The 27875-nt window shown below is 40.4% G+C and overlaps 2 protein-coding genes and 1 long non-coding RNA gene across 12 annotated transcripts in view; 1 reads left to right on the top strand and 2 right to left on the bottom strand.

The window, feature by feature from the left end:
- Positions 1–1237: 1237 nt before the first annotated feature.
- On the bottom strand, positions 1238–3529 carry LOC308102684. Its single transcript, XR_013934683.1, has 3 exons — positions 3289–3529; positions 2674–2756; positions 1238–2341 (listed from the first exon to the last, which is right to left on the bottom strand). It is a non-coding gene; the product is annotated as an uncharacterized lncRNA (long non-coding RNA).
- Positions 3530–5585: 2056 nt separating this feature from the next.
- On the bottom strand, positions 5586–21681 carry amd1 (adenosylmethionine decarboxylase 1). 10 transcript variants are annotated; one of them, XM_080452399.1, is made up of 10 exons: positions 21331–21681; positions 16113–16199; positions 14083–14209; positions 13717–13902; positions 13092–13194; positions 12466–12508; positions 12166–12310; positions 10641–10733; positions 9916–10074; positions 5586–9621 (listed from the first exon to the last, which is right to left on the bottom strand). In XM_080452399.1, exons 1-10 carry the CDS (start codon positions 21438–21440, stop codon positions 9478–9480), a joined length of 1197 nt encoding a protein of 398 aa, XP_080308525.1. In that variant the 5' UTR covers positions 21441–21681; the 3' UTR covers positions 5586–9477. The 10 variants fall into 10 exon arrangements, with proteins under 10 accessions (XP_080308525.1, XP_080308524.1, XP_080308523.1 ...); XM_080452398.1 differs by having other exon boundaries at positions 13077–13194; XM_080452397.1 differs by having other exon boundaries at positions 9916–10071; positions 13687–13902.
- Positions 21682–23761: 2080 nt separating this feature from the next.
- cdk19 (cyclin dependent kinase 19) overlaps positions 23762–27875 on the top strand; it is an 83070-nt gene continuing 78956 nt past the window's right edge. Inside the window, exon 1 of the mRNA XM_080453430.1 lies at positions 23762–23905. Coding sequence (XP_080309556.1) covers positions 23778–23905 — 128 coding nt within the window. The 5' untranslated portion in view covers positions 23762–23777. The remainder of the gene's footprint in view (positions 23906–27875) is intronic.

Below are 27875 nucleotides of genomic sequence, written 5' to 3' on the forward strand. Positions count from 1 at the left end.
TTTTTTGTGTGGACCCCAGGAAGACTAGCTGTTTGCTATGGCACCAGCTAATGGGGATCCTTAATAAAATCAAATCAAATCAAAAGGCTCAACAATCTGTTTCTGTTGTTATATTTTCAAATGCTGGTCAGTCTTAGGCCTACCGTATGTGCTAAAGGTCAGGTCAAGGTCTCTCTCGCACCTTCTCATCCAAGTAGGTGTCCAAGCATGCAGCAGATATGGTCACGGAATGACATGTACAGTATTCACCTCACCATTGACATGGAGCTGTTTATTGTAACCTTGCAGGTATGCTGGAACCAGCCAGTACAGCTGTACAATGTAATTGTGCATCCTGGTGGGATGCATGTTATTATGCAGTCATTTCTCAGCTGCATTGGAAAACTAATGCAGGGATCAGCACTGGAAATGCATGTGGTTGCAGCATATGGGGGGCTGACAGACAACTTCAGTGGTTAGTCCTGAGTGTATCAGACCTCGTCTGTTGGCACCATGATGGATTCTGGAACACCGTCTCTACTCACCAGTTTGGGGAGCAGACTGCCATAAAGATGCTGTCATGGGCATGACACTGTGCTGAGCTTGTGAATGAGTGGACTGATGATGACCCCATATTTGGGGCCCTGGCTCACAGACTAAGAGGGACAAAGCTTCTTCCCCAGAGCCATCATTGTATTAATGCAAACATGCACTGACCCCTCATGATAGAGTATATTTATTATTAGCACTGCATTATGCATTTTAAATGATATTTTATACACTCAGGTATTTATGTTGTTGAGCGCTTTAAAGCTGAGCGTTCAAAGTGGTATGAGAATAAATTCTGATTCGCAATACATGGGGTGATGGGGCCACTGCTTGGCCAGCTGTACACCCACTTAAAACCCTTAATAGGCCTACTTCGTTATTTGCAGACCATAGCTTATTTACAAGCACTTAAGGGACACTTCACCCAAAAAAACTTGTTTCAATGGATTAGTCACCCCATGGAGACTTGAATTCATGGATATTTTTAGTTTTTTGTCTCATTCCTAAGACAATAATTTGATGACCGGCAGCGGTTCCGGTAGGAGACACAACGAGTCTCCGTTGTGTCTCCTACCCGAACCGCTGCCTACCGGTTTCCATCATGGTAACCTTTCAGGTCAGAACACAGTTCATTAACTTTGAAGTAGTTGACCATCAATTTGATCAAATTGAGCAAATAAATATGAGACATTACAGTTCAAAGTATAATACAGCAACATTTTATTATTAATGGCGTATAAATACAATAAGGTGCAGTATCGAATGGATGTAACCAATATGTTTTTGCTCATGTCATTACTAATGATTACTAATGACTAACTACATAACTATTATTAGTTATGTCTGTCTTTCACAAACAAATTATTACTGATGTAAACGACTGCTCAGCAAATACAAATAAAAGCCTTTTAGTTTGAGTGATTTTGACATTTTGACAGATTATCTTCGACTACAGAAGACCTCCCAGAGATCACTCTCCCATCCAGATCGGGGGTGCAGCAGTGGAGAGAGTCAGAGAGTTCAAATTCCTGGGGGTGCACATCACTGAAGATCTCACCTGGGCAGTACAGACAGAGCGAGTGGTGAAGAAAGCACAACAACGCCTCTACTTTCTCAGGAAACTGAAGAAAGCTGGCATGGGTCAAAAAGTCCTAAGAGCTTTCTACAGAGGCACAACAGAGAACATCCTGACTGGCTGCTTCACTGCCTGGTACGGCAGTCGGCAGCTGCACCGAGCTCAACCGCAAGGCAATGCAGAGGGTTGTGCGTATACAGCCCGAACACATCAGCGGGTGTGATCTCTCCCCCATCCAAGCCCTGTACGACGAACACTGTGTCAGCAAAGCACGAGGAATCATCAAAGATCGAAGCCATCCCAACCACAGACTGTTCGAGATGTTGCCGCATGGAAAACGCCTACGCAGTCTCAAAGCTACTAGCAACAGACTGCAAAAAAGCTTCTTTCCACGTACTATCAGGTACATGAACGATCTGACAAGAACCAGAACGAACCAAGGCAAAGGGAAGTGCTAAGCTGCAACTGTACTCTACTTCTCTCCTTCCTGCAATCAAACCATGATCATACAGCCATGGAACCATGTCAGTCAGGTGTGGGTGCTTTTGGCCTTGAGGAGAGACAGGGCGGCAGAGGTACGACAGGAGGTAGTCTCTGGTGTGAGCAGAAACGAGTCCAACTTCAGTTCACAACAATGTAGCGGCTGCAGTGTGATCGGATGTACAGCTGTTCTCCTTCAGACAACCAGTTGAGATGATCAACAGTGGGTCAGGGATGTTGAATGGTGCTCAGAGGTCCCTGTATGCAAAAACAACATGTGCATATAGAAACAATTACATTTTCATAAAGAATCAGTCCATTTTGAGAATCACACATGAGGTGAGGTTGGTGTATTCATTGTAATAACCAGACTAACAATATTGACACAACGAACCTACTGCGACTTTTGTCTCATAAGATGGTCAACGCAAGAAGAATTGATCTTTATTGCGTTATAACTCAACTAGCATACAAATGGAACCAAATGGACCAGTACAGGTCCATTTGTATGGCAGGGCGCAAATTAAATAAAAAGATGTGATATGAGATACAATAATACAAAACAATAAAAGAAACCTTACAGTACATACCTGTCACCACTGTCCTCCCTGTATCTGCTACTGGTGTCTGAACATGGTATCTATGCAGGCTGTCTGGTTGTCAGGACTCCCCTCTGCACAGAAATAGGAGGTTATTAATATTTTAATTAAAAAATAGCCGATCTACAAGCGTGGCGTTGTGAGCTTGTAGACCTGCTATTTTCACAATATTTAGTCAAACTAAATGTAATGCCTCAACTCAAGTGCTTGTTAGGGTGGGGGGGTCCCCAGTTCAAATATGATTATTTTGGGGGGTCTCGGCCTGAAAAGGTTGAGAACCACTGTCATGGACTACAAGCTTGCCTGAGTATTATATTTGGCTTATTGCCATTTCTTGGGATATTTCAAGGGCTATTTTACAGTATATTTTCCCCAGAATAGGGATGCTAGGGTTCAAGTGGTTAATGTAATACAATAAAAACTCCCTGTAATAACTTTGAGGACCTGTTGGAAGATCCATGCCATAAGGCCTAGTATACCTCAACCTGTTGTAGTACATGTAGGCAGGGATTACATACTGTACTAGCTCTGAAACATGACTGTGAACCATGGCTAATACTGTACATTTAATTTGATTATAATAGAAAAATAAACAAAACAACCAACCTCGTATTGCCCTGCTGACAGCAACGTATAAATGATCATCAGATACGTGTCCTCTCCTTGACATGTTGTGATTGGCACAACATCTCCTCAGTGCACATCTAACTGTACTAAATAAGTGTAAATGCGTAGGTCTGACCGTGAGCTATCATTTCTCATATTGTATTTTCATAAGGATCAAGCAAAACCATGACGTCCGTCTGTCCGTCCGTCTTCTACAGTTGTATCGCAATCCGATCTGCTGCCAAAGATGTTTACACCAATAATAGACAAATAGAAAAATGAGAAATTGAAAAAACAAGTCATTTTTCCAATGTTCCATTATCCATTTCTTGACTTGGTTTTAGAAACAAATATTGACAAAACGTGTCATTTTTCTATTTTTTGACTTGTTTTTAAAATACAAATAATGAAAAAACAAGCCATTTTTCCTTTTTCCATTTCTGGATTTTATTTTGAAAATCAACTGAAGGAGAAAATGATAAATAGACACTCCAAAAGGGCTTTTTCCATTTTCTCAACCTTTGATTCAGAGCCACAAGTTAGAAATTGGTAAAATGAGCCATTATCCATTTTTTGACTTGGTTTGAAAATACAAATATTGAAAAAACAAGCCATTTTTCCTTTTTCAATTTGGATTTTATTTTGAAAATCAACTGACCGAAAGGTACACGGATTTTTAAGTATACTTTGATGCCGAGTTTTGTGCTTTCACTCAAGTAAATTTGTAATACAGGACTTGTACACTACTTGTAACAGAGTATATCTACATTGCAGTATTGATACTTTTACTTTACTTTACTACTTTAGTAAAAACCAACCAATCCACCACTGGTAGTTACTAGTTATAGCCTACTTTCAGCCCATAATAGGATTTATGTACCATAATAAAGGCATCCTGACTAGTTGCATCACCGTAGCCTACTGCCCTGTGCCCTCATGTGAACATCACTGCCCTGTGCCCTCATGTGAACATCACTGCCCTGTGCCCTCATGTGAACATCACTGCCCTGTGCCCTCATGTGAACATCACTGCAGACTGAGGGTCATGCAGACAGCCCAGAGCATCAGTGGATCATGTGAGCTGTTTCCCAGACAGCCTTTCTACACATTCAGCTATGGCATGCCCCACAAATATATGTTTGTAAACAAACAGGCAGAATGTCTATATGGGCGTTTTCACAATTTAAAAAAAGTGTCCAGAACATTAGCTATGTCCAGTTTGTCAACCTGTGGATATTTCCAAAAATACAATTCTAAAATAAATATAAAATAATATATTTCAAATTTGTGGTTGTGCAAAATGCACACATACACTTATGGATAATTGCAGTTATTGCAGTTTTGCAGTAGGAACCATGCACACAGCCCCTTCAAGCACCAAAAGGTGTGCTATGACTAATATTCAGTATTCTTCATTTACTGGATCCTCAATAGTTTTGACATGACTGAAGAATGTCCAGTACTACGTTTTTGAATATCTTTGCTGTCGGGTGAAAACCTCATATGTGAAAACCTTTCAGGATTCAAATTCCAAAACAGCAAAAATGGCTGATCTACAAGCTCAAAAGATGACACGATGCGTTTTGAGCTTGTTACTTTTGTGAAACTCTGTAGTATGATGAAGTAGGGCATTGATTTAAGATTATTTTTTTTTTTTTTAGTTAAAATATGGAGATACAAGGTTTCTGCCAGACAACAATGTTATGTGTTTTATAACAGAACTTATAATTTACTGTCCAATATTTTCTACTGGCACAGTCATGTGCTTAGTTCGCTGGTTCCACTGAGTACAATAGCTTTGATACTGCAGGTCTTTAGTTCATAACAATTTCATGTCTCATTTGCTGCAGCGTACAAATAATGGAATGAGGCGTGCATGACAAATTTAACACAGCATAATGGTATGTACAGATTACATCACGGGTGGCTTTTACATTCCATTTGGTTTTCAATTGTGAAAATTCACAGAATTTGTGATTCTTAGTGTAATATTTACAATCAATACATTATTCCCTCTCTTTGATCTATTTCATTGGATTTTCAGCTAGCTAATTTATTACTCTACTTTCTTTTTTTTTAACAATGTTGTCTGCTCTCTCTCTACTTTTTAATGTTTTTAAATGGCTTTGCCTATTTTTAATGTGTCTATTGTTTTTAAATGTGACAAGCACCATCAGTTGCAGTATTTGTCTCCCTTGTATGCCTAGTGTGTATTATGGAAGTAACAATAAAACTGATTCTGACATTCATTGCCATTTTCAGACCGACATGAACAAAAGACAAAATGACAATCCAGATAAGCGAGCATTTTTTATTATTATTATTGAAGCATCAAGCTCATAGTACAGATATAATTAGCACATCTTGACCATTCAAAGAATAGCAAAAAGAAAGAATTAGAACAGCAAAGTTTCCCTTCCGTACATCCTGATACTTCCTGCAATTGCTCCCTCTCTCACTCAGGGGAGGCTTTTCGCTTTCCTTTCCCATTGGATTCAATAGGTAAGGCAAGATTACCCACTTCAACCCTGGCGTATGTCCTTATAGGTGAACATTTTCAAAACATTTTCAAATTGGAAAATGTTTTGAAAATATTTGAACATTTTTGAAAATAGGGCTCAAGTGGTTAAAAAAAGAAAAGAAAAGGAAAAAATAAAGAATAGAGCCACGTGATTGAGTTCGCTTTCAAAATGTCACCCCTTAACTAATTAGTGTTGAACACTGGTTTTACAACAGAAAGAAAAAGAAAAAACAGTTGGACAAAGAAAAAAGAAAGATTGGTCCGCAGCAAAAATGCATTCCTTACAAAATGTTTTTGTAAAAACTTTACCATCGAAGAGCATAAAATGCATTTCAGTTTTTAGTATAAAAAGGAAAATGATTCATACCAATAGGACTACCTACTACCCAAGGTTGTCAAACCTAAGTAGTACTTAGTCCCCCCCCCCCCCCAAAAAAAAGTATTAAACAAAAACCTAAAAATGTAACGTGATGAACATAAAGAACCTATGACAATTGTGGCAGATCACTTAAAGGTAAAGATATTTCAGGTAAGGACTCCAACTAAAAATTGGTCCTCTGGCAAAGAAAACAAAACAAAAAACAAACAAACAAATAAATAAAATAAAAAAAACACTCCAAAAAAGCCACGACAGACATACTGGAGGGCAAGCAATTCCAATTGTCAATTTCACTTGGAGTATTTGCATGAATTGTTCATTTATCTAATGGTCCACTGTTATTTTCTGCATAGTTTTCAAATACTTATGCCTTAAGTGATCCAATACACAATTTACTGTTATAGGTGCCATCCTAATAAATTTGATATTTAGTTCCCAAAATAGTGGGTGAAAGAACATGTAATCCATGAGTGCTGAAGGCAGGGCAAGGTTTAGTAACTCTAGCTGCGCACACAGATTCAAACCAAGTCTGCATTCTCTGGTAGAAAGCATACAAATGCCGATGATAATTCAGCAATTAATCAAAAGGCAACCCTCCCCACTGCTACATGTCTAGCAACATAATTACCAAAATGCTCAAGCTTCAGCACTGTGCCCAATTTATACTTAGTTGCGCACCAGTGTCGCATGAAAATAGCCGGTCTACAAGCTCCCAATGTGGTGCGGTGCAACGCGTTGTGAGCTTGTAGATCTGCTATTTTCGGTGTGAGACTCCGGCTCAACTAAGTATAAATCAAGCTTAAGGAATACAAACTGTGATTAGACAAATGAACCCAACCACTCAAAAAAGGAAAAGTGTCCCCACCAGTCCATTAAAACCTGTATCAGGATGTGGCGGTTCACACCGAGTATTAGCCAGTATAAAAAACCCCAAAAACAAACAAACAAAAAAGAGGGTGAGGTACACAGACCTTACTTACACAGGAGGAAGAGACGGTAGCACACTACACTGTCAAGCAATACAGCACTAGTAGTCACATGCACCATAGTGTCACAGGATTTTTCCCCTCACTGAACAAAGGGCATTGATAGAACAAAAAAAGAAAAGGGGGAAAAAAGAAAGAAAGAAGAAGAAAAAGATGAATAAATAAAACTGCTAGGGAGCCACATTTTGGACCAATTCACTGCAGAAAGAAATGTCTGCGCACAAAATTAATAAAATGGCAGTTTATGCAACAGTTATGTGCGGAATGATCCGGGATAACCCTGGCATGCTCAGATAGGTGGGCCTCTATTGTGTGCTTACCGATTTCTGTATGGTGGGGAAAGGGAGAGAGAGGATGTATATTGTTTCAAAAAAGAAAAAAGGCTTTGCTGGGCAAGCGCTGCAGTAAGCAAAGTGTCTGATTCATTATTTCCCATTCAGAGCCCCAGCGGTGCAGCCAGTGGGGCTACTCGTCATATCACGATTCTAGGACCAGCTGACAGTCTGACTTTGTTGCAGGGGCGGTGGGTGGGGGTGACTCTGCTGGGACCATGGGACAATGGCTGCCATGCTGGACGGCAGAGGGCATTGTCCTGACCTGTACACCATAGCTACATGGTGTGGGGGCGGAAGGGGTGGGGAAACTGGGTCTCCTCGAGTCATACATTCACAGCTAAAGCTCTTCTCTAGAGACCTCTACATTCAACAGGTAGGACAGCCCATTTTGTAGCTGGCTGCACTACATTCAGTTGGGACTCAAAGTACTCCCCCCATTTAATCAATTTATGTGAGCATTTAGAGGGTTCGTGGGGAGTGTGGTCGGGGTAAAAACCTCTAGAAGGTTCCCATTTACAGCGTTATTAAGCTTAATTTATACATTGTAGAACAAATTTGTAAAATAACAGAGTTATTTTTTGCAAGCGACACAGTATAATATACTGTGTATATACAGTATTATATATCATAAGCCTAATAAAATATATTAGGCTTTACAAAGGAGAAATAAAGGGAACCCTAAGTGCACGTTCACCCAGACCCATGCTGGATACGCAAATTAATTATGGATTCCATTACTGGGCATTAAAATATAAATGTACTGAGACATTCAAGTGGCCTAAATGATTGTCGAGGTGTAGACCCATGGCTGACCGAGCAGGGGTGTGTCAGACTAGATTATAGCTTGGCTTCAAAGCCCGAATAATGAATAGCCAAATAAGGAATTCTATTGGCTTAAGTGCAGTTCACTGCCAGGAGCACACAAAATTACACTGACCAGTAAGAAGCCTTGAGCTTTTCATCTCAATAGTGCAACAATAATCATGAGGATGTAGTTACAGATTTCTTTCATGAGAAATCCATTAAAAGTGTTCTTTAAGATCAACAGAACTTTTTACAGAAGTACAGATCAACAAGGAACAGAAACGATTCCTTGTGAGTATGTCGCATACACAGACTGGTGTATGAAACACAAATTTGCAATTGCATATTTATGTATTTGATCTTTTAAACAGTTGGGTTGGATTTTATAGATCTATTTTCTTATGGTAAAGAACTTGTTAACTTGCTGTGAATGAAGGCTATTGTTATTATGGCTTTATTATGGCTGCACTTTAAGTGATTCTAAAACACATTCAACTTGAGACAAAAACAGTAGTTCTCCTTTTTCATACCAAAATAATATTCTTGGCCTCACCTGTACAAGATGTGAATTGTTAAAATGCACACATAAATAGCAAATAATATAAAATTATTAAGCTGGGCGTTATAAGCTATGTGATGTTGACAGACACAGTTGATGGTAGTTGACTGACAGGGGTCAATAAAAAATAAGAAATAAAAAATAAAAACCTCAATAAATAGAAGATGTGGACTCATCTGAGCATGCCAGGGCCCCTGGCCTAGTGAGGGCGAAAGCCTTGTCTGTGAGGAATGAGGGGGGAAACCTGCAGGAAGGGACAACTGCACTGGGCACGGTTGGACAGCCTGAAACAGAGCATGTTTAATTCCTCTACATGCACTTCAAGATCACAGCAAGAGTGAGCTAGAATATCTAAACAGAGAAACGAGCTTTCATGCAAGAGTCCTAAGGTACAACAATGCATACAATTCAAACTGGAAGTTAAACTACGGGCCAGGGCGGCCTCTTCTGTGCCAAGAGATCCTAAACAACGACGACAATCGTGGAGGGGGAGGGGAAGGGGGAGGAGGAGCCTCTCCATCGGGGAAGAAAGCCGAGCGTAGGGGGGACACCCCCACACATGGCCAATGACTTTCTTTTTACGTTTCTTCTTCATTCTGGACAGCTCAGCTCTGCTGGTTCTGCTGGCGGTTCTTGGCGTAACTTGTAAAGACAAAATTGTAATCGTTGAATTGGGCCAACTGGCGGTCGAGGCGCTTGTAGCCCTCGAGTTTCTGGGCGGAAGAAAAGACACTGCGACACTTGGAACTCTGATGGAAGAAGAAGAAGAGAAAAAAATAGACAATAAAAAGGTTGTTACATGAAAAGAGCATTTCTCTTGTATTTAAAGCTTGCATGAAAGCATGGCTGAGGTGTTTCTTAATGTTGTGATACTATGGTCATTTAACTTTCACTGTATAGTGTATAGCTTCAAGTAGTGCATCCTCATAATTGGATCCTCAAACGTTTGTCTGTCTATGTATACTGTCCTTACTGCCCGCTCTTGCAAGACATTCCAACGTAGTGTATATGAATACCCCCAAGGCCTTGATCGTTCAACATACCTGATTCACAAAAAGTGTAGTCACAAATTTCCCTGGCTTGAAGATGTCCACCACCTTCCTGATCAAATCATCGTAGGACGTCTGGGAGAGATTGGTTTCGAAGCTGACGTAAGAGAACTCTGGCTCTGGAGTGATGTGGATGGTCCAGTACGTTCCCTGCTGCAACCAATCACATTCCACAAAACAATATTTACTACGGATGCCAGCAATCAAGGAAAACATAACAATGATGGACACCTGATAACTCTTCTGCTTTATCAAAACAGGACAGTGAATAAGGTCCTGGAGGTGGTGAATAAAGAGGCGGTGCATGTACACAAATACTCCAGACAGAGCTACTTATTGAAGATCTCCCTCAGTACATAAAGTACTTAAAGTGTGTGACAGTCTACTCTAAAATGTCAAACGTTTGTATACACATACTTTTGGAACACACTTTTAAGTACATTGTGTGTTAATCAAATAATCTTTAAATACGTTTCTTTGATATTTTTTATTTTCTATATATGAATGAATTGACAAAACATTTTTGTTTTAGTTTTTATAATCCACTAGATTATTAGTCTGTTTAACCACATAAGCCCAATGTTATACTTCGCCATACAACATGCAGAAAGAAATAGGTAAAATAGCCGCTCTGATCTCTATTGTGAGCTTGTAGATGCACCCATAGATATTACACTGGAAAGAGGCCATTATAAAGTCAAAGGTTACCAGTAACTTACGTCAGTCTTCATTCCATTCATTGAGTATCCACAAGGGTTGAACATTGTGGCATCAATCACAGAACCTGGAATCAGGTCACGTATTCCACTCATCTGAAAAAAGAATGACATGCAATTCACTCACACAGTGGTTTCCAAAAGTGTTTCTATTTTTCTAGTCAAAAATAGCATGAGCATAAATGAATATGCAAAATGTACATACTGTAGACCAGGTGCAGATCCCGACTCTACGGGCCCCTGGGCCTGAGCCAGATCACACACAAACACACACACACACACACACACACACACACACACACACACACACACACACACACACACACACACACACACACACACACACACACACACACAGACACACACACACAAACGCAAGTCTGCGGTGCTAGCCGCAGTACCACAGCCACCCGATGCTGTGTGCCACTGCACACATGTGAACAGTGCAAATACATTATCTTAAATAAACCTATATTTTGCACTAACCCTTAATAAACCCAGTAACTATGTCTGCAAAGTACTTAAGCCAATAAAACAATTAACCAGAAGCAGACAGTCACAAAGTATACAAAACAATGTACTGTAACAAACAATGCACATTTCCTTGTCATAGATTACTTGTATGTCCTTCACGCACACGTCAGAGGTGACTGACAGGTATTATTATTGTACTTTGTACTTTGATTGATTTTCACAGGAAGAAAAAAACGTTCTCGTTAACTCCTGCAGAGTTTGGCAGAGCTGTGTTGGGATATCAAAGAGAGAGAACTCTGTGTGTGATGTCACCTTATTAACAGCTTATTAAGTAGCCTACCTGGCAGGATTTTAAATAATAATAATAATAATGTACCTTTATTGAAAGGATAAACCCCTTTAGATGTATCAACCCGTTTTTGAGATGATACAACCAGTGCATGGGCCTTGGGGACCCAGAAAGGACAGCAAAACTAAGTATGAAGTCTTTTTTGAGAAGCCCTCAGGGCTTTTTGTTTTATACTTTTAGCATCATTGCATAATCGTACCACTGTACTTTTTGCAAACTGTTAATATAGTATTCAATCAATCAATCAATCAATAAATCAATCAATCAATCAATCAATGAGACTGTTGGGACTTGGGACTCTTCTGACTGACTTGAATGAGCCCTCATGCCAAGGGGGCTCTGTATGTGGGAGCCTATTTAGTTTACTTTTTGGGAAATTGTGAAAATCTTTTGAAAAAATAATAATTAAAACAAAATGTAGGAAAGGGATATTTACTCATGACCCATAAAAATGGGTCCCGACCCACTGTTTGGGAAACAGTGTTCTAGAGGGGCCCCCTGACCATTGGGCCCCTGGGCCTGGGCCCACTAGCCTCGTTGGGGGATCCACCACTGACATAGACATACATTCTGGATTGTGCCCTGAAGGCTTTTGCCCAAAGGATAGCAACCGCGGAGCGCATTGACCCTATGGAGGGGCCAGTGGGCCACTTTAAGGGAATGAATACATCTCAGTAAGTTGCAGGGGAATGTTGGGAGACTTACACGAGTGACATCATTTGCAGAAACACCATCTTTCATGTAGAACTGGTCCATGATCGCTGGGTCAAGGTCACTCATCAGAACTTCCAGTGTCTGATCTGCATGCTTGTTCTCCCAGAACTCTGGCAAGTCCAGGGTGAACAGGTACCTAGAGGAAAAGAAAGAAACATCTTAGAATGTCTAATGGTCATTATTGACTATACATGAGTCATGTATAGTCAATATTTATACAACTCAAATTGAATTTGTATAACATGTGTCACACTGTACATAGGCAAATTCAAAGTGTCACATCTGTCTTACCAGCAGTCAGAGTTCAGGCGGCCCATACAGTAGGCTGCTCCATCTGGAGAGGGAAAAATTATGGACACTGTCAGTCGTCATGTTTGTTCCCATGTTCATGAGCTCATGGTTTTTATGCAATTGCCTTCTGCAGCACTTTGAGATTTCTTGTAAATGTAAAGTGCGTTATAAATAAAATCCATTATTATTATTATTATTATTATTATTATACAAGACTAGAAATCCAAAGCTCATATGCATTACATGTATTGTAGAAACATGCTTTATTTTTTAAGAGGGTGATACATGGCAACAATTTAAATCTACAGTCTTTAAGTTTTATGTCCGTGTTTCTCTCTCCCAATACTGAGAGGTAATTGCAATTAAATTACAATAAAGATGGCGGCGGCATCTAGTATCCAATCCGTTGCTTCAAATCATTTATTGACATTGTTAACCAGCCGGTGTCCTACTAGACACCAGGGTCGGAATTTCTAAATGGAAGAGTAGGGAGACCACCTCCAACCACTGCAGATGTGCTAGTTAAATTGTATTAACATACTCTACCAAACAGAATGGTTAGAATATGTCCTGGGCTGTAGCTTTAAGGGTAAAACATGTGCTTTATTTACCCAGGTATTCCTTACTTGGGAAAATCTGGCTGAGAAATTCCACTTCCTCTTGGAAGTTTCGATGAGGAAATTCCTGATGGATGGGCTTCATGAAGTTCTTGCGAGAATAGAAGAAATTCTGTTGAGAAAAAATGCCCATTGTAATTTAAAATAGTCACAATTTGGATATGAGATGTAAAAAGAGTTTGTTCAAAGACTACTAACCAGGATCAAATATACTCATTGAAATCTATAACGATCAATCAGGATAATCTATTTTTATGCAAAATGTTGTAATGGCTCTGCAAAGTAAAATCCTAATTATTAACTTAACTCAGAGTTTAACCACATTAACCCTAGCGTGCCCATTCTGGGATGTTATGGTTCTGTCATAATAGTTGAACATTTCCAAAAATTGCACATCTACAAACTCAAAACGCTTCATGTTGCCACACGACGAGCTTGTACATAGATTGGCTATTTTTGGCTAATGTTTGCCCATTGAAAATGAAGTATATAGGGTTTAAGTGGTTAAAGATAGAATCAAGTAGACCCATAAGGTCCATCATTAAATGAACACTGAGTATTTAACTGTGTGCATGTGGATTACATGAAAGATGCTCTCCTCTACCCTGGAGCACAACTCATGAGGCGCATGCACCATTTGAGGTTGAGTCAACATATTGTGCCCTCCTTTTCTCTCTTTTTTCTTTCTTTCTTTTTTCCTTCTTTTTTCTTTTCTTTTTCCTTCTCTTTTTCCTTTTCCTCCTTTTCTTCTTTTTACTTTCTTTTTTGTGTTTGTGGGTGGGTAGGTACTGTAGGGGGGTATTTGGGAGCAGGGGGAAAGCTGGAGGTGATGTTTTTAAAATAAAAATAAAAAAAACACAAGAAAGCACTGATCAATATTATATTGCTGGTAAATCTACCAGTAAATGTATCTATGTATCTATGTACTGTATGAGATGTATCTCTGCAGAATTGTGGTATAAAAATGTAATTATATTTAAAAAAGATGCTCTCCTCTCACCTCGATGGCATCAAAGCCGCAATACTCCCTGGCGAGTTCCAGCAGAGGCACCAGTGCTTGCAGTAAGAGGGTGGTTCCACATGTCTTCAAAATGAAACGTCTCTTGGAGACAAACATGCTACTCTCACTGGGGAGGACAAACAGAGGAAAAAGGCAGGAAGGGGGAACAATTAGAGCAGTGGTTCCAAAACAGTGTGCCGTGAGAGACAAAATCCCAAGGTACACCGGGACTTGTCACAAGTCCAGGTGTGTCTTGAGATTTTGTGAAAACCACATATTATTATTGCAATATATACAACTAATACATTTTTGATATCAGTACTTTGTGCAAACTCGTTTCCCAATACAGAGCCAAATTATAAGTAAGTCATTTTGATTTATTTTTCTTCACAAATGTTCTAAAATAATGAAAATAGCAGATCTACAACCTTACAAAGCGTCACGATCCGATGCTTTTACAGCTTGTAGATTGTCTATTTTTGGTACTTTTGAAAATTTGTTAGAGTATGAAATGGAATGCGTGGTTAAACTTAGGCATTAGGATATGAATACCGAGATTTTGACCTGGCTTTTGATGTGCCTTGGACACTAGAAGTTTGAAAATCTCAGAGTTAGACTAACATGCCACTTTGACCATAATTACACACTGCAGTAGGCTTATAACCGGTCTCCCGAGAGTCTGAAATGCGACTGGTCGAGTTTGTAAAAACTACTGGGTCTTTGTAAGGATATTGGGCAATCAAGTCCCCTTTCTTTTCTCTTCAGGTAGAAAAATATAAAGATGGAGACAGTCTAGGTCAGTAGTCAGGCACAGGAGGGGGAAACTGATGATACTAAAGCTGTTCTTGGTAATTGTGAGCCTACGGGGTATGCAGGGTAATTGTCTAATCCAATACAATGTCAACAGGCACAGAGACAGACAACTAGAGCATCACAATGAAGCGTTGACTAACACAGCCCATCTATTTAGAGTTACCATGACGTGGCAGTGAAAATAGCTGTCATGACCTGGATTCACCTTGTGTCTGCTTAATGCTCCGTCATGGACACCCAACTGTCAGACAGTTTAAACTGCTTAGCATGTCATAAGCCAGTATACACTTTTGGAACCAGATGGAAGGACTGGGTGGTGGGGGCGGGGGCTTCCTATGGCATATCACACTGGTACTGTTTTTTGACAACCCTGATTGGCCAATTTGGGATACTGAAGGATGGAATTTGAATATCATTTCAACATTTGGATGCTTCATTGTAGAGACAAGACACCCGACACCTGTGCAGTGTAGTGTAGTTGATAGTCCATTTGAAAGCGAGGCAGCACACCAAGTCAGTGGCCAGTTTACGGTATTCAGGGTTGTCTCTAAATGGACATAGCAATCTTTACAAATATTTCACCTCTCCTTCACAAGAATAATTTGGTGTAATTTTTTGGTGTAAAAAATGTTATGTTGTTTATCAATTACAAAGCAACTTTCATGAGTTGGCATTACCTGAATTTACACTAATGTGATTGGATATTGTGATTCTAGAGACAAATGAACGTATTTACCATAAAGTAAAAAAGAAATCTACTAAGCGTGTTGGATTACAAGTTTGAAATCACTGCAATTTGATTTGCATACCATACCGAAAAGAATGGAATCCAGTCACTTCCTTGAAAATCAAACAAACCAATAATATATTGTATGCTTTGGAAAATGGTCAGCAGCAATGTCAAGTCTAACTTGAGTCATAGTTAATGGGCTAAGCATACCAGACTACCAGTATGGTCCTTTAAGACATCAATACAGATGGTTTAGAGGAACACATGCATTATTGTTGACCATGTATTCAATGCCAAATTTGTTATTGCTGTCGAACTATTTAAGAACCAAGACCCAGCCAATTAGCCCTTCAAAACATACTATCTACACCTGTCTGATGGTTCCAAGCTGCCATGGCACTAGAGACACAAACAGATTACTGTCTAAGCCTTTGTAATCTGCTGAACAGGAAGGGAAAGGAAGTAAGAGAGTATATACTGAACTCACCTGAGTATATAAGCTTCCTGCTTGTCAGTTTTTGTCACACTTATGATCAAACAATGCACATTCTCCAAAAGTTTGTCCCACTCAAACCTGAAACAAGAAAGAGAGAGGGGAAGGGATATAGTGTTACAATTATACACAAACATACCTATATAGACTAGTAGTGCCCTGTGGGATTATCCCACCTAAATGCCCAAACAAGGACATCAAAATGTCTTGTATACGATGAAGATGATGTCATTAAATGATCCAGAGCCAGTTAGGAATGCGAACCATCTTGAGCACGATTATTCAAAAGAAATGTTTTCTTTCTAAACCTAAAGGGTATTCCTCGTTATTCAGACAGCCTAAGGGGTAGTTATAAAGAGGATGTAAAGTTCCAGTATATGAGGATGTGCTGGAACGGGCTTATCAGATACCAGCAAACTTTCCAATTTCGCAGACGAGGGCAAATGGTACATTACTTATACTATATTCTCTGGGAAAAGGAAAAAAGGCTGCAATAGAGACTCTCACATTGATTGCCTTTGCTTTCACAGGCAAAACAAACACTTCACAGTCAGAGTTGTGCAGCAATAAAAGGCAACTGCAACCGGGCAGAAAATCTGCAGGATATTGTGGATTTGGGCTTCGGGTCCCGTTTTAGATCCCTGGTATTCATCACTTGGCAGAGCACGGAAGGCAGACTGGCGCAGACAACACAGCTTTCTGCTTTAACAACAGGCAGGCTTCTCCCTCACTATCTCTCTCTTTCAGCACCCCTCCCTCCAGCACTCGGTACTCAAGGACAGCTGCAGTGTTGAGGCAACCGCGTCACATTCCCACTACAACCTTGGAAGGGCAGCCCAAGCGATCAGGAGAGCGCATGCGGAGCGTCCATTATGGAGCAGAGACTGGTAGAGAAAGAGTGAAGAGCACATCGCTCAATGGGAATTTACCAGTAGGGAGTATTGCACAACCCCACCCCGCCCCCCTGCGAGATGGTACAGGGCTGCATGAATCAACCGCCCCTTCTAGTGGTCCATATTTAAAAAAAAGCTTTTGAGCTTTTGAGTGCAAAATGTGAGAGCGCTCGGTTAAGAATCCTTTCGAAACGTCTCTCCAGGCATCGGGTACATTCCTCAAAAGCCTTTCCTAAAAAGCAGCAATGCAAGGCATGAAATGTTCTAATGTTCGATGATTGATGATATAAATGTGTTAGTGACAAACACTATCTTAAAACAGCAACTGGATTAGCAATTATTGACACACAAATACTTTTCTTGCTGACCAAGTAGAATAAAAAAAGAATGACTGAACTGAGATTTGATACCTTCTAAAGTGGCAGCTAGGACTGACAAGATGCCAACAAGCCACTTTCAAGCTCTGCAGATGTAGGTAGGTGACAGACAGGATACAAGATGGTGGATCACAATGATAAACAAACCATACATTTAAAAATAGGCCTTTTATGTGATAAGGCAAGCCAGCTTCTATACAATGAGTTACTCCATCACAACACAGACTAAGTCTTACTAAAAGCTTTAAAAAAATGTGCTGCAATATCGTAGGGATGTCAACGTTAGCTACAAAATAAAACATATCTGAATATGCTTAACAGCTTACTGGTTAATTTGCAAACATTTTCATTTTCATAATAATTAAGACAAGTTTCACATTTTGTTTGAAATTTCAATAAAATTATTTTAATCAATATCATTACAGTACACTCTGGGAGTACACTTAAGTACACTCTATTATTATAATCATTATTAGGCTTTTCACCTTTATGTATCAAGTTGAATGTTGCATTTTGAAAGGAGCCTAAATAAATAGCTTTCTGATAAACGTGCATTCTGTGTACCTATTATGTGTACCTATTCCAATTCCCACTATAAATTAGGCATACTTCAGTAATGTCAGACTGTGAGACAAGTATCACGACTAATTGCCATTGTGACATTAAAGTCCAGAATCAAGAAAGGTTGTATTTGTCAATTACTCATACAGATACAAGCAGCTATTGGTGCAATTAAGAGTGACACTAGTCTTACAAGACGGAGGTATGTGTCTTTGGAACTACAACGCAAACTTGGGCTTTCAGGATTAACAGGTTTGAACTTGACTGTAACCACCAGCCAGAGCTGGGTCAGTGTACTTCCTGCTCAGTGACATCACAACAGGAGATGTTGCAACATGCCAGCTTCATACCAAAGAGACCCTGTCATTGGAGACATGGGTAGGCTCCCGTTTCAGTGTGAAATAGACACTGAGGCTATTTCTGGTCCCTCAGCAGTGTCAACTTTCCCAAGGAGGATGGGTGTAGAAGGGGGGTAGGGCCAGATGAATGGCAGGAGAGCACCTCCCTTCAAAACCAAGTTTGTTGGGGGGTCGCGAGACACAGGTGAATGTCGCACAGCTGTAATAACATTCACCAAAGTGTTAATAATTAGGCTTCTATTTCATTAGGCTCATTCAACACCAAATGGCCTAAAAACCTGTATTTACATCAAATACGTGTAGTCTCAACCTGCAACACTGCTCCCTGAACCCTGCAGAGAGAGAAGCTTGTGGAGCCCATCAGTTTGCGAGTGAAGTCCAGATTTGTGAATGATCAGATGCCCTTGTGGACTTATTTGGACATTGGCAGGCATCCAGCGCCGGCCTGATCCACTGACAGCGTCTCTCTTGAGCCGTTAATCTTCTCTCGCGGCAGTAAATTAATGCCAGTCGTCATGCACTCGCCTGGCCCACACACACCGGTCTTAAACTAGCCTCTATGATCTGGTTAATGACTGAGAAACTCTGGCTTTTCGGGCACTGGACTAATTAAAAGGACTTGGACATTGCCACAGAGAGGAGGGGAGGAGGTAGTGAAGATTACAGGGTAAAATAGGTCATGGATCAAGCAGTTTCAAACAGAATACCTGTTTGCAATATAGACAGAAAGGCTAGGCTGTAGTGGTTAATCATGCAAGACAAGTTAGAGTAATGACGTATTATTTTAAATCAGCTGCTGCAACCATAATATGGTCCATATTATGGACCATATTAGCAGATATTAGTAGATCTGTGAACTATTTACTGCCATAAAACCACACCTCCAAGTTTCTCCACTTCATTTCACACCAAGGATTCAAAAACCTTCTTCGTCTTCTTCTCTAACCAACAAAAGTAGCTGTTTTTTCCAGAACAAATTGAGTTCAGCCCATTCAAAGACACCAGTGCTGCTGACAATGCAACCATTCATGTCTGCTTGGCTTAAAGTGGCTTTACATGGCCTAATGTTCGATGATTGATGCTATAAACGTGTTAGTGACAAACACTTTATCTTGATGGGGGGGGGGGGGGGTCTAAGGCATTTCCTAGAATGCATCCCAGTGGTTCCAAGGCAACCATACGTAAGGGTGGGAGCCCGGGAACCAATCACATGAAGAGGGTGGAGAAGGTCTGGGTGCTGCTGGGAAACGTGACTAGACCAACTGCAAGCAAGTATGTCCCACGTGGTAATAAATATACCTTAAATGCTGTTGATCGTATGGTATGAGTAGTATAGCCTTGGATCAAGACTATGACATATGTATCTTATCGATTTTGACATTTGTATATCCACGATATACGCAAGTAAAAGTCAGACTCGATAAAATACATCTATGATAGCCTTGATCCAAGGCTAGTATGAGCTACGTTAAAAGTAAGATCGCTGTCTGTCGAACCACACAAACGTTAATAACATCTCTCCATTACGATAGAAGTAAATTCCTCAGAGTTCATATATTTAGGAACTGCGTGCAGCCAGTTTCACGTCTTCCGTATTTCATTCATTCGTGACGATGTTTCTGGCCGACTGAAGACTCTTCAGTGTCTGAATACGTCGTTTGCGTTAAAAAGCTGCGTCAAATGTGTCCGTATCCATGCGGCTGTGTGAGCTCCGTGCTGCCGCAGAGGTTATAAATCTTGTCCCGGTGCCTCCGCATCCAGAATAGCAGCAAATGCCGCATAAGGAATGGCTAGGAGCCAGCTTAGAGCACGCGGTCCGGTCGCCGTCTACCACATGCTGTCTGCCGGGCCGTCTTTGTAAAGAACACGGCCTCCTCATGACGCACCAATAAACTATGGACGGTGGGCTGCTTTCTGTGGGAAAGGCGAAGCCAAAGGGGTCCATTATGGACCCCCTTTGGCTTTCCCACAGAAAGCAGCCCTAGCTGACGTTATAAACGTCACATTCAAGCAAAAACAAACACGATGTTTCTGATCAGGAATCACCATCAAACACTATGCATATTGGTGATCGAACACACGACAGCCCCCTTTACAGATAGACGTGCCATTTCCAAGCGATGTGTGCGCAGATAAAAATGAAAAAGGGGAGACAGTGTGACTTGTTGTCCCCAAAAAAAAAGATCCATGTGACTGAAGGCCTCATCATACATAGTCACTCATAAAGCTTATATATATATACCAGACCAGCACACACCTGTCAGCTGGGATTGTGTCTCCCCCCTTATTATTACATAGGCTATTACACAGCGTTACGTAGAACTGATGCATAATCATGTTATAATTCAGACTGTGACGCTTGCCGAAAATAGCAGATATCTGGCTATTTTCCACTTGACGACGCTGAGAAGAAAAATGACGGGGAAGAAGAATGAATGACTCCGCAAGTGCCAATGTGTGTGAGTGTGTGTTGAGGGGGGGGACGATGAAGTGGCCATTTTTAACAGCAGTGACGATGTGTTCTGGCGCCAGGGCCCCGACGGGGCTCGTTAAAGCACACAAATAACGATATAAAATGACCAGGGGGGGGAAGCAAGGGCTTCTTAACAACCAGTTACTTAACAACTAGTTAATAACGTTCGTTATGAGTTTCTCAGGCCAGCGTCGTCGGTCTGACAGGTCGCACTGAGTGAGGAGCTGTGCGACAGGCAGCTGTCTAGAGGTGATCAAGAAGAAGCCTCGTTTATTATAGCTACTCCAGTCCCTGCGTGCGACGGTGTCGCGCTTAACCGACACGCGATCGGGTCTTTCTTGTCGGCAGGCGACAGCGTTTTCTTTTTTTTTACGTTATGTGTACACAATAGTACACAAATAAACCTTTTAACGGTCGGCCTGTCGACCCGATCGCTCCAGGGAGTTCAGAAACACGGCAGCACACACACACACACACACACACACACACACACACACACACACACACACACACACACACACACACACACACACACACACACACACGAACCTCGGGATGGTGCGGAGGTCCCCGGTCCCTTTGGTCTCATCTTGCCGGGAGAACCACACCTCCAGCAGCTTCTCGGTCCCCTCGAAGAAGTGTGCACCGTTCTCTTCCATGTCGTGAGACAACAAGACAACCAACAAAACAGAAAATTAAAAAACGTTGAGGAGGGGGGTCGGACGTTGGTTGGTCGACTTTAGTCCTTTTTTGCTTGAATCGGAATAATTTATTGACTCAATGTCCTTGTTTTTAAGCAATCCAGGTGTTAATTTCTTGGTTATTTTTCTTGTACCGTCTTCCCTTTTTACAGAGAATACCGTTAGCGAGTGCTAGCTAATATCGCCGGCCATACTGTGTAGAGCGCTGAATGAGTGGTGCACACTGGTTTTATTCAGCAGCAGAGACACCGCGGCGCGCCGTCCGACCAATCACAGCGTCCCGATCTGGTCCAGGACGCTCGCGATTGGTCGGAGGAGCTGTCAAACTCGCGGAGGGAGGGCGCATTGATCACGTGACGATACATTTCCCAGCGTTACATTTTGTTCTATCATAGAGAGAGTCATAGATCATCAACATGCTTATCATGATGATACCCTATGTTTTTGCATAATTTGCCTGTTCTGGCTGGTATGCTTTTGGATACTGTATATTAAAATAAATAAATGAATAAATAAATAGATCAAGCAAGGTGTTCAATAAAAAAATCCACATTTGGGCGATATTTACATTGTAATAAATTGATAATAGAACCCTAAAAGGATGACACGCACGTAACTTCCAAGACGAAAACGCCATTTATTTTGTAGTATTATCTTCAACGCTGGTTTTAGATTTACAGTCATCATTGATTGATTGATGTAGTTTATTTAGTAAGACATGAGAATAGTACATGACAGTACATAACAGTACATGGAAGTACAAATTCACAATACAAGGTCTACTAAACTGGAACTCTCATTAAGCACTAAGCTTGTTTAAGATGAGACCCCCATGCACACAAATCATGATGAAATATAAGGCAGATAGATATACACACTACTATACAGAATGTCATACAATCAGCTTTCAGGTTACTGGTATGAAGAGAGAGAAAAAATAATATATATATATATATACAAAAGAGGAAAATGAAATCATCATAACTCCAACTCCGAGAAACCATAACAAAAAAGCCTGATTTCTAATTCGTCGCTTGACGGTGTCGCGTCAGCCGATCTACAAGCTCACAACGCGTCGCTGACGCTATGCCTTGTGAGCTTGTAGATTTATAGAATTATTTTCGGCACACGACACCCATCTCCGTACGTCGAATTAGAAATTACGCATAACGTTTGAGCAAAAGTTATGAGGATGACGAAGTCAAGTGTCTCATTTTGACTGGCAAAGTATCTGTCACAATCACATGGAGCTTATATTACATCGAATGTCACACACCCATAGATATATATCTATTCTATCGTCACACCAAGTGCAACCAGTGGTGGAAAAAGTACTCAAATGTTTTACTTAAGAAAAAGTATCAATACTGCAATGTATACTTTGTTATAAGTAAAAGTCCGGAATTCAAACTGTACTTGAGTAAAAGTGTAAAAGTATTGGCATCAAATTGAACTTGAAGTACCAAAAGTAAAAGTACTCATTATGTAGAATGTCCCATTTCAAGTGTTCAAATGTATGATATTTTCTTTTGAAAATAGCAGATCTACAAGCTCACAAAGCATTGCATCGTGACGCATTGTGAGCTTTTAGATCGGCTATTTTCAACTGACCAAAATGTATATATAAGGATGAAGTGGTTAATTTATGTTTTGTAATAATAATCAAATTATCAATCAAATTATTAATAATAATCTACAAATGAACAGGTAACTAAAGTTTCCAAGTAATTGTAGTGGCGTAAAAGGTACAATATTTGCCTTTGAGATGTAGTGGAGTAGAAGTAAAAGTATTGGAAATTGGAAATACTCAAGTAAAGTACAAATACCTCAAATTGAGTACATGCTTTAGTTTACACCACTGCCTAATATTAAACAAAATCTGGCATTACACCTAAACTACAAAGATTTTAATTTAATTTAATTGTGTTTGTGTGTGAACTGTGAAACCTAAGTCCACCGATGCCTGCATCTTTGAAGAGCGTTTATGAGTACGTAAAAAGTGCAGTAATAACTGCAGCGCGAAATGCGGGTTGTAGTTCCCCAGGCTCTTCACACAGCGTGCCCAATGCTGCCCATCAATGCGGGCGGCGCGTTTGAAAAACTACGTTACCCGGCGTGCCTCGCGCGCCAATTAGAAACGTCAACGAGCCAGTGAACATTAAGCGGAGCAGACCAAAATCCCCAAAACAAGGAAATGGTGGGGTGGAATAAAAACGACACCAGATTATTTAATTAATGCATGTAATAATTAATATTTTATTTTACTGTAAATTAAGACGTATTTATGGCTTAGGAATGGACTACGACTTCAAAACGAAGCTCGCGGCCGAACGGGAGAGAGTAGAGGATCTGTTCGAATATGAAGGTTGCAAAGTGGGTCGAGGGACCTACGGGCACGTTTATAAAGCTAAGCGCAAAGACGGGTAAGATTGTGAGATGGTTGTTGTTTACGCAGGGGGGGGGGGTAGTGATTGTAGAATGCATTTGCTAAATCCCATTGTGTGTTGAACGGGTGTGTAGAGAGGAATACATTTGAGTGAGTGTCTGTCCCCCCCGAGCGCTGCCCGTGTGTCTGTGTTTTTGTTTTCATGTACGTACGCACTCTCACTCGCCGCGCGCATACACACTCGCGCACAAACACTAACTCACGCTCACTCGCTCACAACGGTCCTCCTCCAAAACAACACTGTTATAGCGGTGATGTTTATTTATTTTATTTGACAGTCTCTTCATGGGAATCAAAGCAGCTCGCATTTAGCAGTGGTGTACAGCAACTAAGTACATTTACTCAAGTACTGTACTTTAAGTACAATTTTGAGGTATTGTTTTACTTTACTGGAGCATTTCCAATTTTCAGTACTTTTACTTCTACTCCACTACATCTCAGAGGCTAATGTTGTACTTTTCCTCCTCTACGATATGACAACTTTAATGACTAGTTACTTTGTATATTTTGATTATTATTTTCAAAACCTACATTAGCCACTTCAGCCCTTTACAATTCGGCCATTTGAAAAGCTTGTAGATTTCCAATTTTCAAAAGATGTTTATACATTTGAAAACTTGTGAACTTGTGTTAAGTACATTTTGATACCAATACTTTTGAATTCCGGACTTTTACTTGTAACAGAGTATTTCGACATTGCCGTAGGTATTGGTACTTTTACTAATTAGTTTTAAAAAATAGTACTTTTTCCACCACTGGCATTTAGTATTATAATATTGGCAGAGGTCATCAGCATCACTACTTTTAAACCGGCTACACTTATGCCAAACTTTTTAAGCACACATTTGCATTTTGATATTTTATGGTGATTATTGGATGAGGAGTTATTATGTCATGCCTGTGACAGTGCAGTGCATTTAACAGTATAATGTTAATACACAGTAATAAAGGGTGGGCAAAGGACATTTTGTACATGCTTGTTGTGGGACACTAGGCTATAGCCTACTAGGACACTATTTGTCGTTTTTTTAGTACATTTTCATGCAAAACATCTGGTTTATATCTTCATTGTAATACTATATAATATAATATATTTCTAAACCTATCATATAGGAAAGAATATCCCACCCACCTAGGCCTCCTCCATTTTTCCTCTACACCAAATATCTTTGCAGAAAATACCCGATCTACACTACAGCATGTTGCAGTGTGACAGTCAAGTTGTGTGCTTGTAGATCTGCTATTTTCTGCTATTTAAGGAACCTTTATCCAGTTAACATTTATCTGCAGATATGATGGGATTTCATGTGATTCATTTAGTGCTGTTGTGGTTTTACATCATTGTCCATAATACTCTTTTTGTTAAGCCATCTTTTTGTTTGTTTTGTCGAATAATTAGGCTGAATACTTGCCGAGTTTTAATATATTATTAACACTATATTGTGAGGAGAAAATGATCATGATATAACAGTATTTCAGTGCTTTATATTTCCCCCAGTGGAGGAGGTCTTTGTGATTGTGCAATGGTTTATTGTCACTTATTCATAGAGGTACAAGCAGTGAAATGTTGGTGGGTCATGTTCCACAGTCTGTGCTAACACAACAACAATATAACAAGAAAAAAAAGTAATAATACAAGATCAGATAGAAATCAAGTGCAGGTAGAATGGCAGTATGATAAACCTCTTAAGACAGGTACAATATATTTTAGCTGCAGTGCAGAACATGTGCAAGGGCAGGAGGCATTATATATCTTTAGCACAAGAAGCAGAAAAAGCACAAGGCATTGAATGATATGAATACACGTGTAATGGCAATGTTGGCAGGTTTGTTATAGAGGCTTCATGTCAGCCAAAGGATTGTTTGAAAGGTTTTATTGATAATTCTGATAGTGCTCAAACGTGCTACAGGGCCAGGGGCATTACCCACCAATCATATGTGAAACTTGTACCATGTAGTATGACATTTAACTGTAAATGTAACTTACTTTTAATTAACAAAATATTGTATGATAGCACAATAGTAATCCAACCACTAGGAATATGAGTTACTGCATCTGCCCTTGTAAAAGTCCATTCTAGATACACGTTTTGCCTGCTAGCATTGCATAATACTCACACAGTTTAGGCCCGATTAGGTTGGGAATATGAGAGGCCCAGGGGAGGATGAGAATGAGAAGAAGAAATTACATTGGCCTTCGTTGATGAATGGCAAAAGCTTATTTTAAAGAAGTAATAATGTGCTGAGAGGCGTTTTACCTCCCACTAATTATGTTGTATTTATACAAAACAGATTTGTCAAATTATCCCTGCAGAACGATGTAAGCTGCCATGCACACTTGTTCAAATGTTTGACTAAGCTAGCATTTTTATGCTGCTGCCTTCTGGATTAAGCAACATGCAACAGTATAGAGAGTTTATCCCAGGCCAGCAGTGCCAGTAAACAGAGACATATTCCTTTGACAAGGTGTGGGTGGAAACAGGCTCTCAGTGGGAGAAAAAAAGTAGTGTGTCTCTCCATATGTGTGCAGTATGGCTCAAGACTATACTGTGCCTGTATAAGAGCCAGGATACTACCGTACATATACAGTATATGAGGCAAGTGACAGACACTTTTGAAAGTCTGTGAAGCAGCCACATGTTCTGGGTACTTGCAATGAGAATGCCCACAATATTCTGGATCTGGAGTGAAATCAACTGTGGATGCCCAGATCAGCTGAAATGTCGTTGTACTGGTGTATCAATGGAGCTTACAGCTGCAATTGGGATCTTATTTGAATGAATGAAACTTTATTTGAACACATCTGTATGGTAGAGTATGTTAACACAATATAACTAACACATTTGCAGTGGTTGGACGTGGTCTCCTTACTCTGCCATTGAGAAATTTGGACCCTGGTGTCAGAACACCTGCTGGTATAGCCCTGCCTGAAGCTCATAAGTCCAATACCTCTCCTGGCCAAGTAGGGATTCCGTCTTGGATGAGTGGTAGATGATTAGTTAGACCCAGGGTTCGAATTTCAGGTGTTACAATTGCAAGTTGCAAATCCATCTCCTAGCAGTCTAGTGCAGTGGTTTTCAAACTTTTTCATGTCAAGGACCCCCAAATTGACACTTATTAGCCTGCGGACCCCCATTTGAAACAATATGCCAGGGACCCCCATAAGAGAAGATTTTTACTGCTCTAGCAGTGATTCTCAACCATTTTATATGAATACACGTCCCCCAGTTTGACCCCCAGTTTGACATGCAATAGGCTACGGACCGATTTAATAGCATTTCAATTTCTGGGACCCCAATTTATATTGTAAAATCAATGTTAATTTAATGTTAGTGTACAAATGGAACCAAATGGACCCTAACAGGTCCATTTGGTTCCATTTGTACACTCTCAGAGTTACAGACCCATAAGGGTCCATTTGGTTCCTAACTATCCATCATTTAGCTGGGGACCTCCTGGAACTCCCTCAAGGACCCCTGGGGGTCCCCGCACCCCACTTTGAGAACCAATAGTCTAATGCATTGAACACCCTCGCTCTCGGCCGATACAACATTAAGCCAATCTGACCTACTTAAAAACCCATTTGCTGAAATTAACGTCGAAAGTATGATTATCAGCAGACCAGACTATGAAATTGTTGCTGAAGAAAATTATGAAAATGAGGAAGCGGTGACTGTAGGGTCTGTCACCTCATGCCTCGTCTTGTCTGAGTCATTTGCGTGTCTTTCAGCTCAGACTGCTTACTTACTACTTATGACTTGACTACCTGTACTAAATACATCTTCAGGTAAAATGTCTTTGATCAATTGCAGACCAAGAGCTCCAATGTTAAGATGCTAATAAATGCATGGAGTGGCTTTGTAGCTCAGACAGTATTACCTCACTGTGCCTGAATACGCCACTTCAGTGGCGATCCCTTATGCAAATCAGGTTGTCCAAAGACCATG

The sequence above is a fragment of the Gymnoscopelus braueri genome (genome assembly GCF_963280865.1).
Source record: "Gymnoscopelus braueri genome assembly, chromosome: 16".
NCBI classification, from domain to species: Eukaryota; Metazoa; Chordata; class Actinopteri; order Myctophiformes; family Myctophidae; genus Gymnoscopelus; species Gymnoscopelus braueri.